Source organism: Enhydra lutris, unplaced genomic scaffold (genome assembly GCF_002288905.1).
Source record: "Enhydra lutris kenyoni isolate GAN:26980312 unplaced genomic scaffold, ASM228890v2 scaffoldscaffold3, whole genome shotgun sequence".
In the NCBI taxonomy this organism is placed as follows: Eukaryota; Metazoa; Chordata; class Mammalia; order Carnivora; family Mustelidae; genus Enhydra; species Enhydra lutris.
In genome coordinates this window covers 13,000,858-13,018,047 of record NW_019154087.1, presented here as the reverse complement: position 1 = coordinate 13,018,047, position 17,190 = coordinate 13,000,858, and the positions used below count along the sequence as shown (strand labels likewise).

Genomic DNA, 17,190 nt, shown 5'->3' with positions numbered 1-17,190 from the left:
GTATGCATGAAACAAAAACTGTTGTAGAAATGCAGTTGTAACTTCTTTGACGTTTTCTTTCTTATTGGATTCTACATGTTGGATAAAGATAATTTATTTTGATACATTTACGCTTTTTAAAAAGACAAACAAATCCTTAGTTCTGAAGCACTCAAAAATTATAAAGGCATCCTCTCTAGGGAATGATTAGTATCTATTTTCCCTGAACTGGTAACCCTTTTAAGCTTCCTTGTTTTTATTCCAGCAGAAACTATTGCCAAGAAATAAAGTGACATTACAGTTGTCATTGGTCAGAACAAGAGTAAGAAAGAAATACTGTCTGGAAAACAAACTAATTACTTTACCAAAATATTGTCATTACACGTCTGTTCTCACTAGTCCTGTTGTTTGTTGTGCGTACCTTCCTAACTAAAAATTAATAAAGAAAACTTGGAGATGTTACATGTTCAGCAAGAGATATAGAATATTCCATGTGTAGAGAGAATATTGTGATTCACACAGACACACACACACACACACACACACACCTATAGACACACTATTTAAAAAGAAGTTATTTTATGTTCCGACCAATTATATTCCCTCCGTGGCCCTGTATTTCTTAGAAAAACAAAACAATCCCAGGCTTGAGTTCAAAGTCTGAAAATGTCTTGAGGTAACACATACTACAAAACCATCACACTGAAACAGTCCTTTTGCTAATGATGCACTTTGCATTATGTTAACGTAGATACACAAAAGAAGAGCTGAAAACCTGGGGAAGGTTCCATGGCTGGCAGCTAAGTAGCTTTTCTTTTACAGGATTAAGTTCAAAAGTATTACCTTAATTTTTTCCAATCAGGTTAACTTTCATCAAAAGCATTGTCATTAACTAGCTCATAACTTCTGGAGTGCCTCTGTCTTTAGTAGACAGAGTAGCATTTTTTACTTTCTATACTCATATAGGTAAAACAGTGACACTCTGCTTTAAATGTCACAGAGTAAAATGTTTTCGGGATTGAAATGTAAATTCAAAGAGAGTTCAAATGTATTAGTATCACAAAGTCACACAGTATCTCCACATTTCCCATTTTATGCCCAATGCAGATGCTATTCAAGTGAAAATAGAGACACATAGATGAATTGATAAATTTCTCATAAATAAAGCAAGAAATATAAACCAGTGGCTAAGTAGATTAATTTACATATATACATATTACATTGTATTAACATTTTTTTCATTTAATAAGCAACTTGAAGTACTTTGCTGTTGTTGAGCTACTTGGAAAATGTGGCTTATAAAACAAATGATGAAAGACTGCCTCTAACAGACATTAGAAAGGAATTTTCAAATGTGACATGATTGTCTTGAGTCTCTCAATAGGTGATTTTTTGATAAATTTTGGAGGAGAAAGGAAAGGGAAACAGAACACATAGAACTGAAGCTACTATAAAAATAAACAGAAGGTTAAATTTTAGAAGTCTCATTTTTCAGAAATACCCAATATAGTAAAAGTCTTGTTTATCAATTCCATGACTGCATCAGTTCTCTGGTAGCTATTTAAAGCTCTCAACGTATTTTATTTGTGAAAGTTCTAGGACTTAAAATATGTTCAGGCAGAGTGAATAGAAATACAGTTCAATATTCTTGATCACAGTTGAAGCTTTTCATATAAAAGCCAACAGGACTTATTCTATAGAATAAAGGATATCGCTGTTTCCTCTTATTCATAGTTGTAATTAGATTTTTTCTGATTCATTGTATCAAATCTTAATGTAACCGTTCTCTCATCTCTGCTACTTTACCTCAATAAATTTCCTTGAACATTTCTTTCAGTCTCTAATGAATGAACCTATTATATTCATTATTATAATGATTATAATAACTATTATTACTATTCATTCACACGACATTATATATTTTAGGAAAGTACTATTATCACATGAATTATTTTTATGACCTTTTTTATAGCAGCATAAATGCGACAGTGGTTTCTCTGCCATTGAAAATCTCATGCAGAATTATTTCCATTTGTCAACACTTCACCAACAAAAACTATTTGCATTCACTTGAAGCAATAGCTTCTAAAAAGCCCATTCTACATTCCAGACCAATTTAATCAAACCTGTAGAATTTAAATTTATTTTATTATGAAGAAAATGCTGTGATTTTCTTTTCAATGCATGAATTCAATCTAGGTCAGCTGCTTTCATAGGGAGAGTTGATTTTATCTAGCTAAACACTGAACACTTGTCTTAAAGGAGGTATCTGATAATGGAAATAAGAGACCCAATGACTATGGAAATGGGTTTGAGAGTGTTATTGATGGAAAATAGTTAATACTTATTTTAGGAAAAATTCAGTCCCTAGTCTTGTGTCATTGTGGCCTCTGATGAATACAAATCAGACGATATTCAGTTCATGCTAATAATGGTGATACACTGATTATTTATATTCTTTAACGGGAAGTACTACCTTATAAGCCAAATTAAGTAGATAGAAATTATAAAATTCCAATCTCTTGGGATTCTGCTGCCACAAATTATAAATAGGTCACTGATATCATGAAGCAATTATGTGTGAGCATCTAGGATGCTATTCAGCATCAAAGTAATTGCACCAACATGGATATATGGCAGTTGGACTTGTTTTGGTTGTTGTTGTTGTTATGAAATATATTAAAATCTCAAAAAAAAGTGTTCAGCAAGTCTTTTTAGTAACACATCTATATGCATTAATGTAATGAGAGTATCTGGGATATGTCCACAATTCAGAAACACGACATGAACTGAAACCCTGTGCAGAGACTACTGAAGAAAAACTAGCATTGCTATGATTGCGCTGTCCCCTAGGATTAAAATAACTCGTGTTTACACTGAAGTCATTTGCCTTTTTCAGATCAGCATTTTCATGACACATCTGTCCAACTATGGGAATGACCGCCTGGGACTATATACATTCGTTAATCTGGCCAACTTCGTGCAGAGCTGGACCAACTTGCGACTTCAGACCCTGCCCCCAGCGCAGCTGGCTCACAAGTATTTTGAGCTCTTTCCTGATCAAAAAGACCCTCTCTGGCAGGTAACATGGTTTCAATAATTGGTATAATTAATTAATCCCATAAACATAAACATATCTTGGAGTTCAATGAGATAATCCAAATCTGAAAAGTAAAGGCATTTGGGGAAAAAAAAAATAATGCATTTTGGAAATGTTAGTCGACTTGAGAAAACACTTCCTCCTGAATTGCAGTCTTACATTATTGCTTCATAGTGGGCAAAATTCTGTCCCTATGCCCATTAGGAATTATGAAGTTCTGAAACCTCCGCTAAGGGTTTCATAGATGCAATGTTTTCAATCAGGAGTGAGGGATCAATTTGCAGATTGCAAAGAGCCAAAAAGAGTAGAAGAGTGGTAAACAGGCTGGATGCTAGGCAAGTTCCAGGCTATCTGGCTCCAGAGGCTGTGCTCTTAATCACTCTTCTAAACGAGAGTTACTGAATACTAGAGAGTTACTAACAGAGCTGATGGTACAATGATAACAATCATCAGAAGTGGAACTGAGTAAATTTCACAGACTGAAGTCACAGTAAGCTTTGAACTATATACTCAGCTCATTCAGCTTTGAATGTAATCTGATTGCTGCCTGACCACAAACAGATACTCCAGGAGACGTAACTATACATTATAGAATGTGGAAGTCGGTGCTTGTGGAATTATCAGTACATATTACTTTGCAGTTGCTAGAACCCATGTCTTTTTTCTTAACCACTACAAAATATCACCAAATGTTAGCCATTGAAAAGACATGCAATTTTCCTGCAGATTTAACACTTTAATTTTTTTATTTCCTTAAAGATTTTATTTATTTGAGAGAAAGAGAGAGCATGAGCAAGGGGAGGGGCAGAGAGAGAGGAAGAAGCAGACTCCCCGCTGAGCAGGGGACCCAACACAGGGCTCCATCCCAAGACCCCGAGATCATGACCTGAGCTGAAGGCAAGTGCTTAAACGACTGAGCCACCTAGGTACCTCAATACCTTATTTTTAAACTGAAATCATTATTTGAGGTGACAAGTTTGAAACAACTCTTTTTTTTTCCAGAACAGCAGCCGAAAAGAACACCCTCACTTTAGTCTTAACTAATCTGTTGCTTATTGTAAATAACCAGAGAGTCTATTTAACTACATACATCCGTAATATTAACAGAAATAGAGGACTGTCCTGATTGCTATATCTGAAATAGTATTAAAGGGTACTTCAATTCTTCACATAATGTGTGCTTTGCGGTTGAAATTAAGGATGTTCTAGATCCATCTTACATAGTCGTTTTGGTTCAGGTACTATACTATACGCCAAAAGCAGGTCCCTAAGGTGGTAATTCACCTTCATTTTACCCTTTTTGCCCAAATCTGGTGCTTTTTAGGATCATAATCTGTAAAGTTATAGTATTACATATACAATTACCAACCTCTAAAGGCAAATGAAAAGACTTTGCTATCTCTTTAAATAGTTTTATTATGGCCAGATGGGTACCTCTTTGAAGCACAGCAAGATAGCTTAAAGTTACTCAGAATAAAAACCTTACACCTTGTATTTCATTTACTTATTGAATGGCAAGAGGGTACCTTCCTTCATGTTAGCAGGAAGCACAATCTCTGCCCAGCACTGTGTTGGGGCTCACCATTTAAAACATACTCACACACAATTAAGACATAGAACTGCCAAAAGCAGAAGAAATATTAAATCCTCAGTGCTAGGAGGCTGTTACCCACAGTGGAAATGTCTCCTCTCCCCCAACACCTCAGTAGAAACTCAACTTCAGGATGGAAAGGAGTTACTTGAAAGCTTCCCTGATGCCACTTCAAGGCCTTCATTTAAAAGAAGACACATGACCATGACTCTGTTTCCTGGAATATCTCTTTAAGGACAGGAGTTGAATAACTCAGGGCACCTGCATGGCTCAGCTGGTTGAGCATCTGACTCTTCATCCCAGCTCTGGTCATGATCTCAGGGTCATGAGATCGAGGCCCTCCTTGGGCTCCGCACTCAGCAGAGAGTCTGCTTGAGATTCTCTCTCTCCCTCTTCCTCTGCCCCTCCCCCTACTCACTGCCTGTTTCTCTCTCTAACATAAATAAATAAATCTCTTTTTTAAAAAATAGTTGAAACTCAGGGCGCCTGGGTGGCTCAGTGGGTTAAGCCTCTGCCTTTGGCTCAGGTCGTGGTCTCAGGGTCCTGGGATCGAGCCCTGCATCAGGCTCTCTGCTCAGCAGGGAGCCTGCTTCCCTTCCTCTCTCTCTCTCTGCCTGCCTCTCTGCCTACTGTGATCTCTGTCTGTCAAATAAATAAATAAAATCTTAAAAAAAAAAAGTTGAAACTCTTAGCACACATTGGACATTCACAAAAAAAATACATCTCTATATTCTCCTCCCATTTAGAATCCTTGTGATGACAAACGCCACAGAGACATTTGGTCAAAAGAAAAAACCTGTGATCGCTTACCAAAATTCTTGGTAATAGGACCCCAGAAAACTGGTGAGAGCTTTTTGTTATGATTACCAAACAGTGCAAAACTCCCAATGACTAGAGAGTGAGTTCAAGTCACAATGTGTTTTCAAAATTCTTATAAGTACTGATGAATGAATAACACATTTTGTTCTCTGATATAATCTGTTTAGCTTGGTAATGTACTTAAATGCTTGTAAAGGAATTTTTTTAAGTGAAAAAGATGAAAATAAGTGTCATATGGTTTGGATGTTTAAGAGTCAGTTTGGTACCAAATGTTAATTTTTTTCCTAAGACCTAAATTGAAAGGTGGTGTTGCTAACATTTCTAAAATCAAAATGAATCGCATCTTGAGGAATTCATCAGAAGTCAAAGCAGATACATATAAGTATTTACTACTCTTTATAATCAATCCCTTCCAGAAAAACAGCCTCTTCCTGCCATCTTCCTGATGTAGTTTATTTCTAAACTATTTTTTGCAGAGATGACTGTTTTCTAAAAATCTAAAGGGTGTTTGACAAGCAGAACTCCAGACATAAACAAAACTTTGTGCTAACCAAAGGTATTTATTCACACCCAGGAGAAATCTTTTGCACCTTTTCTTAAATTGGCATGCAATTTTTTCTCCATAAACTTCTTGTTTCTTTAAGAATCAGTATTAAAATGAAGCCCAGTGGAAACTTTAAAATGCCAGACATCCATGCTGTATCCTGTATGATAAATTATTTGGGGTTCTTGGATTCTGGCTTCACAGAAAACAGCCATTTCAGCCATATGCCTTTCTGAGGGGAATACCTACCATTTCCTCATTTGTCCAAAAATAACTAGGGAAGATTTTATGTAATGTACACAGAGAGTTTAGCCTATTCATTTTCTCTTGGTCCCATTTGCCAATATCAATTTGAAAACAATAATAAATGTGATTAAAAAAAAAACTTTTCTCATCCTTATTTATTTGTCTGTATCTATTTAAAGTCAAGAGACAACTAGAAAAACATTTAAACTGAAGTCTCTCCAGGAACTCCCACTGTCATTACTGATCACATCTCTCTGAAGCTTGGCATATTAAATTCACTTCAGAAAGCCCCACAGGAAGCGCATCCTCTTGTTTCCTGCTAGATGTGCAGACATTTTAAAATCAGGGTTAGACGGCAAAACCATTATTTGCCATCTTAAACTCAGTTGGATTTCCAAATGTTAGTGACAATTGTATATGACATTTACCTTTGGAAGAAAATTTTTTATCTCCTTTTTATAGAAACTAAATTTTCCCCAGTTTTGTAGTGGTATAATTTACATGTAAAAAAATTCACCAATTTTAGTGCAAATTTTGATGAATTTTGACAATCATGCACAGTTGTATAACCACAACACTGACACTTCTATCTCAAAAACAAACAAACAAACAACAAAAAAAAACAGTTCTGTCTCCCTAAAAGGTTTCTCCATTCACATGCCTTTGTAGTCAATGCCCCTCCCCATCCTCAGTCACAGGAAACTACTTTCTGCTACTACAGTTTTGCCTTTTCTAGACTTTCATATAAATGGAAGCATTAAATGTACAATCTTTTGTTTTTGACTTCTTTCACTTAAGATAATGCTTTTGAGATTCATCCATGTTACCATGTATAGCAATACTTTATGAAATCGATATTTTAAATGGAGAAACATCTTCTGATCAGTTTCATAAAAATAAAAGAGCTTCATTTTAACTTCAGTTTTTAGCAAAGGCATTTTTCTGAATAATTTTGCATAGATGTATAATCTTCTGCACAAATATTTTTAGTGTTGAAACTGACAAAAAATAAAACAAGATTTATGGATGGTTATTTGAATGGGTGTGTCTATGATTAGGTGGTGGTTTTATACACATACACACATTATATACATTCAAACACACATACATACATACACACACACACACACACAGGACAGTTTATTCAGACCCAAGGATGTGAGAAGGTAAAGAAAGAATTCAGAAACCACAATCTAACAATTTTTGGCCACTGATACATTATGACTTTTATTGACTGTGTAATATTTTTTCAGTTTGCTTATTGATCCTGGTCATACAATTAAAAGCAAACAACTTGATTTAATACAATTTTAAAAAATAAAATTCAGAAAAGAATGTTTCCAGTTGATCAATGAGAGGAATTAATCGGTTTTCTTTTTTCACATTATAATGGTCATACTTCCTATCCTTACAAAGATTTTATTCTTTTCAATTTTTTTTAAAGCATTACTGAATTTTATCTCATAAAAGCTGTTATTTTAAAAAAATTCTTGGGGTGCCTGGGTGGCTCAATCCATTAAGCATCTGACTCTTGATTTCGGCTCAGGTCATGATCTCAAGGCTATTAGATAGAGCCCGGTGTGGAGCTCAGTGCTAGGCTTAAGATTTTCTCTTTCCCTCTCCCTAAACTCAGATTGCCTCACTTTTTCTCGTGCAATCTAAGCTATGCCCTTTAGCTCATAATTTAGGCTCTAATATACTAATTCTACAGTTTATAACACTGTTCATTTTGAAAAAATCACACCCTTGATTCCCAATAGTCACAAACCTACATGGGCAGCTGTGATAGGCCATTCTCTTTCCAAAAGTGCAGATTTTATAAGTTATGTCATTAGGAAAGGACAAAATTTTTTTAAAAAACTATTTTTGACACCACTTTTTACATAGGTAAGTACATTCAAATTTAAACAAACCTGTTGAAAGTTTAAACTCTGTCTCAAATTTAATAAACTTTCTTGGGCCTCTAGAAGAACTTTATAGAACCCAAGTTCTGGTTTTGGTGATGTAATATCTTATATGAGACAATGGGATCTTTCATTTATATAATTCTTGATTAAAATCGAAATATCTTCAGGCACAAAATGTCATTTCATCTTCAGAGAAAGCCTATGAAATGAGCAAGGCAGGTGATTTTCTACTGAAAAAGCCAAGACAAAGAGAAGCGAAAAGCCAAAGTCACAAACCAAATCAGTGACAGAGATGCAGTCAAACAGTCCCCCCAATGGGCTCTTCTCCTCATAACATACTTATCTGCAGTTTTTTAGAAGTTGCTTCTTTTAAAATGCTGGTTACCTATTCAGTTTAATTCAAGGAGTACTAATACGTATCTGTTTGGATCATTACAATACTTAGTTTATTGATGACTTTGGAATGCTAATAATAGGAAACTTTATTTTCCTTTCATTAATTTCTAAATCTCTATTGTCTTTTCAGGAACCACTGCTTTGTATTTGTTCCTGGTTATGCATCCTTCCATCTTTAGTAACTCCCCCAGCCCAAAAACCTTTGAGGAGGTACAGTTCTTTAATAGAAATAACTACCACAGGGGGATTGATTGGTAAGATGGGTTATTAGTATAAATCTAAAAGTATATGTACTGTGCACAGTTAAAATTAGTGTTAATATTTATAAACATATAAGTTTGTAGCCACAAATAAAAGTTATCCTCTGTGCCTTGGAAATGGATTGAATAAAATGAAGAAGCACAGAAATTATTCATAAGAAACTTTTCTCAGTTTGTTAAGGGACTTGTTACCTCAAGGGGTCCATATGTAATTTCAATTTGCATTAACTATCTTTGATGGTAATTATAGATATAAAGTCAGAGAAATACCACAAGACCCAGGAATTTTGTTCCTCTCTACTCTTAAGAAAATACTTTCATAGCTTTCTCTTCTTGCATGCTTTGCATTATGGTGAGGCTACAGTCCACATACATAATTTTCTATTTTGTTTTGGCATAAAAGGTAAATAAACAAATAGAACTAGAAATGTGTATATATTTCATAAGTAATGAAAATGAAAAAACTATCAACAATATACAAAATTTAATCTTTGGTCTTTGAATTGAAATTGGAACTATATCAACGATCTGAGGAAAATAGTTAAAAGTTAAAATGTCAAATATATACAAAATACAGTAATATAGTAGGAATGGATGTTGTACATGAACATGTTAATAATAAAATATATCTTTAAGTCTTGCTGTTAAAGGTGTAAATTCTAGACAGAAAGTGATATCAAAGAGTGGAATTATTATAATAATTCTAGAGCATAAATATAAACATTTTGCATGTATTTTCGCATAAAGAGTTGTTATATATTAACTTCTGTTGTCAGATTGCATGATCTCAATTTTATCAGTATCAAGAGTTGCTTGTGTGTAGTCCAAAAGGAAAGAAATGAGTTGAGAATAATTTGAGCAGCTACTAGGATTTACATATATTCTAATTATAACATCCTTCACTGCCAATTCCGTACAGGACTTGATATTGATTGTGTGGCGTTAGATAACAACTGTGAGAACTAAGAAAGCATCATCTACTTCAGTGGTCATTTGACCAGTGACTCAAATATATATGCCTGTATATGGTAGAATAAAACTACGTTAACATCAGGACAAAAGGGGGTGATGAAAAACTGCTTTAAAAGTGGAAAGGAATGTAATAGTTGGACAAGAACTGGACCTTGCTTTTTCCATGAGCCTTTGGGGACCAGGCAAGATCAACACATTGTAGGTCCAAGATCCAGAACTTCATGAGAAAGTTTTTAAGGCTGAAACTGTTCCAGGTATAGACAGGACTGCTGAGAAAGTGGGACCACTTTCAGGAACTAAAAGTTACCAGAATTCAGTACTTTATGCCCTTCTTTTGTGGCTTTCAGAGCCTTTCTCGGAATAAGCATGGCTAAGACAAGCTTAGAGCAAATAAGATACCACTAGACACTTGGCATAACCTTAGCATCCCTGGAACCAAGGTGAGCATCTAAATTAAGAAATATCTTAAAATTAGGCATTTTCTGTAAATAGATTATACACAAGAACAGATAGCAGATCAAACTTTCCAGAAATGTTTATTTATCTGTTTCCCTGTAAAAGGATACCAGAATGACATATTACCAAGGCAATTTCCAGAAAATATAAAAGGATTTCTTTACTGTCATGGGTTTCAAGACATCACTTTGATGTGTCAGCCAAATTTTGCAATATGTTAACAACTGGAATCCTACCAGAAGCTTTAACATGTGAGATGGCTAAAAGAAAACAACATACTGCATCAAGAAGTCATCAAATAATGTTAATGTCTCTCTTGTTCAATAATTATTGAGTGACTGCTTTGGTAGCCCAAAGTGTTGGTGACTTATAAATTGAAGAGGGTGGGAGTGAGGATGAAGAAGCCATTATGATCAAATGTAAGAAACCCTAGAAGTTAAATTTGCATATGCTCTCTAAAAAGGCTCTTTTTCCTTTAAAAGTTTGCCCTTAGGGCCTCAGAAATATATCGTATCACATGCTGAATTAGTTTATGTTTGACAGCTTTTGTACAGATGGGACATTATACAAAATCAATTATGTCCTACATATCTGTGCTTAAGGCTTCAGGTATTCCTGTGTTCACACTGCTGGCGATTTACATTCTTAGCCCACTTACTGATATTGGGAAATTTGATAGGATTTTACATTTGGAAATATGTACATACTTTTAAACTTTTATAAGTACTCTAAAGAATATAATTGCTTCTAAATGGGAAAAGAGTTAAGCAAATAGGTGATATTTACACCCAGATGTGTTCTGCCCTTTAACATTTTATAGTTGAATACAACCACAGCACAACACATTAGTGGAAAGGAAATTATTTCACTTGTGATAAAGTAAAAAAAAAAAAAAAATTATCTAAGTCCTTTCTAAATATCTTTGAAATGAACATATCATCTGTTTTGATCAAATTTTCCTTCTGTTTGAGCACTCACATTTTTCTCTGTAAAATATTTCTGCATTTACATACATTTTACACAGTTAGGTTGATTATTGGTCCAATTCTATCATTCTATGTCTACATTTTTGCTATCTCCTGATAGTAAGCAAAACAAAAAGAAAATGTATTTAGAGAAGCATTCTCAAAGTACATTATTAGTGTCCTGTATACTTTTCCCTTGCTAACTATATAGAACATATGCCTTATAGAAAAGTGCTTTTGTTTAGGAAACAAATGAATTTGTGGGATACCTTTGACATCTATAGTCACCAGAGTATGAATATAAACCAGTCTTATTTTGAGAAATATTCCTTTTCCAGGTATATGGATTTCTTCCCAGTCCCATCTAATGTCACCACAGACTTTCTGTTTGAAAAGAGTGCCAATTACTTCCACTCAGAGGAAGCTCCTAAAAGAGCAGCTTCTCTGGTCCCCAAAGCCAAGATCATAACCATCCTCATCGACCCCTCAGATCGAGCATATTCCTGGTATCAGGTAAGAAAAATACAGACAGAATCTAACAGGTAAGAAGGAGAGTATGAAGAAGGGAGGATGTTTTACAGAAATAGCAACCACCTCAAGTCTCAATAAAAGAGATTTGCTAGTTGTATATCTGCATAAAAGTGGATAGAGTTTTCTTTGTTTCTGGAGAAACGAACTTTCTCCTTAAGTTTTTATTAATTTTGCATTAATTTAATAAAATATATTAATGAAATGAAAATATAACAAAATAGTATGTACATGTATGTATATCTGTGCTTCTACACATCTACATTTCAAAAAAATAGACTGAAAAATAGAGTAAGGGTCCCTTTTGCTTGGAAAATATAAAGTTGAGATAAATGTGAAAACCTGTATTCAAAAACCCCTTACCTGCTATTAGGCTAGTATAGCTTCTAAAAAGAGGTCTACACCAAGACACATAATAATTAAAATGGCAAAAAGTAGTGATAGAGAGAGAATTTTTGAAGCAGCAAGAAAAGAAAATAGTTACATACAAGGGAAACACCATAAGTCAATCAGCTGATTTTTTAGCAGAAACCTTGCAGGCCAGAAGGAAGTTGCATGACACATTCAAAGCACTGAAAGGAATAAAACCTAAAACCAAAAATACTCTACCCAGCAAGTTTATCATTCAGAATAGGAGAGATAGCTTTCTACACAAACAGAAGTTAAAGGAGTTCATCACCATTAATTCAGGCTTACAAGAAATATTAAAGGGAATTCCACTCAAAAGTGGAAAGAAAAGGCCATAATCAAGAGTAAGAAACTTATAAAAGGAAAAAATTCACAGGTAAATGAAAACATACAATTAAGATAGTAGGTTGATCACTCATAAAACCAATATAGAGTTTAAAGCACAAAAGCAGTAAAGTCAATTCTACCTACAAAAATCAGTCAAGGGATTCACAAAATAAAAGGATGTAGAGTGTGATATCATATCCATAAAACATGATGGGGGAATAAAAATTTAGTGTTTTTAAAATGGGCTCAAACTTAAGCAACCATCAACCTAATATAGACTGCTATACACATAAGATGTTACATATGAACCTAATGGTAACCATAAATCAAAAACCTGTAACAGATATGCAAAAAAAATAAAGAGAAAGGAATCTAAGCATTACAAGAGAGAAAGCTATCAAACCACAAAGAAAGACAGCAAGAGATGAAAGGAACAGAGAAGAATTACAAAAACAATCACAAAACAAGTAATAAAATGGCAATAAGTACACACCTACCGATAATTACTTTAGATGTAAATGGACGAAGTGCTCTAATCAATAGATAAATGGATAAAAAAGCAAGACCTATCTATATGCTGCCTGCAAGAGTGTCACTTCAGACCTAAAGACACATACAGATCGAAAATGAAGGGATGAAAAGCATTTAACATGCAAAAAGCAAAAAGAAAGCTGGGGTAGCAATGCTTCTTATATCAGACAAGATAAACTTTAAAACAAGAGACAAAGAGACAAAAAGAGACAAAGAAGGATACCGCATAATGACAAAGGTAATAACCAAAAGCAAAACAACAAAACCAAAAACTCCTTGTCTGAATCTCTGTACCTGGGATGGAAATAAGGCTGCCTCTTTGTATTAAAGTGAGTGCACACAGCTCTGATCTTCCAGACAAGTGTAGTCTATTCCATTCCCACTGATAGGATTTCAAAAAGATAATTCATGACAATCTAGGATATTAGACAATAACGTTTCTCAGCACAGGTCCTTTTGTTATTTAACAAAAGTAGTTTTTCCAGATTGGAAAAGGAAGAACAGATTGTCAGGAAAGGTTTTGTGCCTGGGACAGGGTGGGAAAAGGTCATGATAAAACAGATGGGATCTTAGATAGGCATGTTGGTAATAATCTGCATAATAGGAAGTGAGACAGCCTGGAAAGCTGAAATCCACAACTCCACACTAAGCATTGATGCCAAACTCCTACAGCCATCTTTTAAATCACAGTATATAGCAAATTGCAAAATGACTGATTAGATTCTGTGTCTTTTACCTTTTCTACCAGGTATCTAGAGAAAAAGAGAAATAAGCCTTAATTGACTCAAAGAGAAAAGAAAATTGGAACTTGGCAACCGCTTAGCCCCTGAAAAATTGAGAATTTACCATAAAGGGAGATTTCAAGTCTGTAAGCTAACAAAATGTCCTAAATATTACAAATAAATCACTCTATAGTAGCAAAATGCAGGCTTTAACAAAGTCTAGTAGTGGTTGTACTATAGTAATTTGAATCTCAATTGCAGCAAATTTGCTATTCAACTAGATGTGGTAAACATCCACAAACCTACCACTAAGCCTGAATATTTATTGGTCAATTTAGGGAAAAGGTGATTTCCTCAAACCCATGGGCCTCAGCCTGAGCCATTATGAAACACTTTCCTATTTGGATTGCTGCTTTCTGCATTTCTGTACAATAAATGATTCCGATTCATCACAAAGGAAGGTTACCATTAGGTAAAATAATCTTGGCTTTTAGATGCTAGGTGGTATGTGATAAAAGCTGTGGATTTCAGATAGTGTACATGTCAGAGTTTTCAGTAGTCTCTCCATTTAAAATAGCCAGTAGGGTTTTCCTAATCTAAAACTGCATTACTAGATGGAGCAAAACTATATGGCAGAACTAGCAGAGTGCTTGTGTGTTACGGATATTCAATGGACATAACAAATGGTTTGTTTATGGGCTGCAAAGGGGGCATTAATGCAACTTTGAAAAGTTTACTTTCTGAATAGATACCTACACTAACGGAAAAAACTCAGTAAGTTTGGTTAACGAGGCCTATCAATAAGAATTCAGCCTCTTCCAAACAAGTTCTCAAAAAAGATATCTTCATCAGTATCATAACTTTAAATCCTGAGGCTCCAAGCAAACATTTTCATCCTTTATTAATTGCGAAACAAATAACTCTCCAGCAGTGAGTTGCTCCTTCCTTTAGCTTCGAGACTTGTCACAGAGATTGGTTTTTAATTATTCATGCCTGTGGTTCAAGTTAAATTATCCACCTTTTCATCATAGCATCAGCGATCACATGAAGACCCTGCAGCTCTGAAGTTTAGCTTCTACGAAGTGATCTCAGCTGGGCCCCGTGCACCCTCCGAGCTTAGAGCCTTGCAGAAGAGATGTTTGGTCCCAGGGTGGTATGCCAGCCACATCGAGAGATGGCTTGTTTATTTCCCTCCCTTTCAGGTACTGAGCAATAAGAATTCACATCATGTTACAATCTCATTAAGTTGATGACTTTGCCTCTAGGATAGAGGAAATTTTTACTCATTAAAACATTACTAGCTTTTACTCTGTAGTTGTAAATAAGACTGTGGCAAAGAATACTAGTTAGGCAGAGGTAGACAAACTGCTTAATTTTCTTTCTAAAAGTATTTCAGAATAATTCTCCCTGCTGTATTTTCTAGCACATGCCCATCCTGATTGTAAAGAGCTTCAAAAGCTTCATATCCCTAATTCTTAGTCTGCCTGTAAAGCTTAAGAACCTCTTAACCAAATAAGGCAAATATTGTTTTGCTTAATTAAGTGCCATTATTTCCCTTTGAACCACCTTGCTGAATTTTTCATGACCCCTGTGTTTTTCTTGCCTTCCTTGCTTCTCTCTTTTGCCAGGCACCAACCTAGATTACAAACTGAGCCCCAATATTGGATTGCATAAAGCAGTCGAGTCACTCAGGCGTGGTGCATGCCTATGTGTCTACATATGCTGTCCAGCATGACAGCTGCTGCCACATCTGGCTATTTAAATTTGTATTAAAATTACATGAAATTAAGAAGTCAGTTTCTCAGTCACATTAGTCACGTCTTAAATGCTCAGTAGCTACCTGTTAGACTCCACAACTATAGAAGATGCCCATAGTCACAAAACATCCTAGTGAACAATGTCAGTCTAGACTAAACAGAAATACTGAAGAAGAGGGATGAGCAAAATGGAAGAACAGAGTGTGGTCACTTTGTGGTCCTCCGTCATGGTCTCCTGGCATTTTATCTTTCTAGCCACCTGTCTCCTTCCTTAGAGTAACAAGCAAATTCTTCCCCTTAGTCAACTGAGGAACTGCTATCCACATTCAGGTTCTCTGGGAGGCTTGCCTTTTTCTCCAAATGGGTTATCTAATCATTTCTTAAAACTTTACAGTGCCACTCCTTTGAATGGACTCATGGAAAATGACATGTCCTCTGCCTCATTACACCTAGTCTTATTCCAACTTTTCTTCTTTTCTACAGTGCTCCTTCCCAGCTTGAGTGATGGAAACACTGTTTGCTTGGTTTCTACTTGTGATTGTGTAGCCACATTTCTTAAGCTCTTTTGGTTCCCTCAAAAAAACAATTTTTTTGTTTTCATAGTATTTTCAGGACTTCTCAAATTACAAAAACATGAGTGAATTTATTAGTGTGATTTATTTCTTATTCCAGGTCATTAATGAAAGGGCCTGGTTAAGGACACAACAACGTGTGCAAATCCCCTCAGTAGAATTTCTCTCATTGAATAAATTCAAGAGTTCTTTATTTTTTTTTATTATACAGTTAAACATCTTTTTTCAATGTGCATTGTCTTTTTTTTCCCCTTCTGTAATTTAGTTGCTAATTATCGATGGGCAACAGCTAAGGATGGATCCTGCTACAGTGATGGATGAAGTACAGAAATTTCTAGGAGTCTCTCCTCATTATAATTACTCTGAAACATTAACGTAAGTTTATATTCTAATTAACTTATTGAAATTTCAGGAGAGAATTGGTTTTTTAAAAATTGTAGTTTGGTGATGCAGCTATTGTCTTAACTGTTCCTAACATACTATTTTCTGATTAGTTTGACATCAACTACTTGGAAACAAACTTCAACAGTGTAGCAAAGAAATGTCCTAAATCCTATGTTGATTTCTAACTATGAAAGATTTCCCCTAGAAGGAAAGTAGGGAAGCAAAATAATTGTAAATCTTAAAGCCAACAATTAACCACAAAAGAGGCTACTTAAGTCAGTAAGTCCTGAGCCTGTTCAACAGACAATAGTGGGAACTCGGTGGAAGCATAAAGAGGTGATTAACTAGATGGTTTATGAACTCTCTCCACTGGCTTTTGTGCAATTTTCAAAACCAAAGTCAAGCAACAAGAAATCACCCAATAGGCGACTGAATTGGCAGAGGGAGATGTGCTCTTTAATTGCTTTGGTTTTTTTTTTTTTTTTTAAGATTTTTATTTATTTATTTGACAGACCACAAGTAGGCAGAGAGGCAGGCAGAGAGAGAGAGGAGGAAGCAGGCTCCCCACTGAGCAGAGAGCCTGATGCGGGGCTCGATTCCAGGATGCTGGAATCATGACCTGAGCCGAAGGCAGAGGCTTTAACCCACTGAGCCACCCAGGTGCCCCAGGAGATGTGCTCTTACACATACTTCCGCTTTTTGCTTCTATGTTTTTACTCACTGTTC

The 17,190-nt window shown here is 35.2% G+C and overlaps 1 protein-coding gene across 1 annotated transcript in view; it reads left to right on the top strand.

Moving 5' to 3' along the window:
* LOC111156296 (bifunctional heparan sulfate N-deacetylase/N-sulfotransferase 3) overlaps positions 1 to 17,190 on the top strand; it is a 160,111-nt gene that overhangs the window by 130,371 nt on the left and 12,550 nt on the right. Inside the window, exons 6-11 of the mRNA XM_022517076.1 lie at positions 2,879 to 3,061; positions 5,417 to 5,513; positions 8,713 to 8,836; positions 11,574 to 11,748; positions 14,783 to 14,953; positions 16,346 to 16,455. Of these exons, the coding sequence (XP_022372784.1) occupies positions 2,879 to 3,061; positions 5,417 to 5,513; positions 8,713 to 8,836; positions 11,574 to 11,748; positions 14,783 to 14,953; positions 16,346 to 16,455 (860 nt within the window). The remainder of the gene's footprint in view (positions 1 to 2,878; positions 3,062 to 5,416; positions 5,514 to 8,712; positions 8,837 to 11,573; positions 11,749 to 14,782; positions 14,954 to 16,345; positions 16,456 to 17,190) is intronic.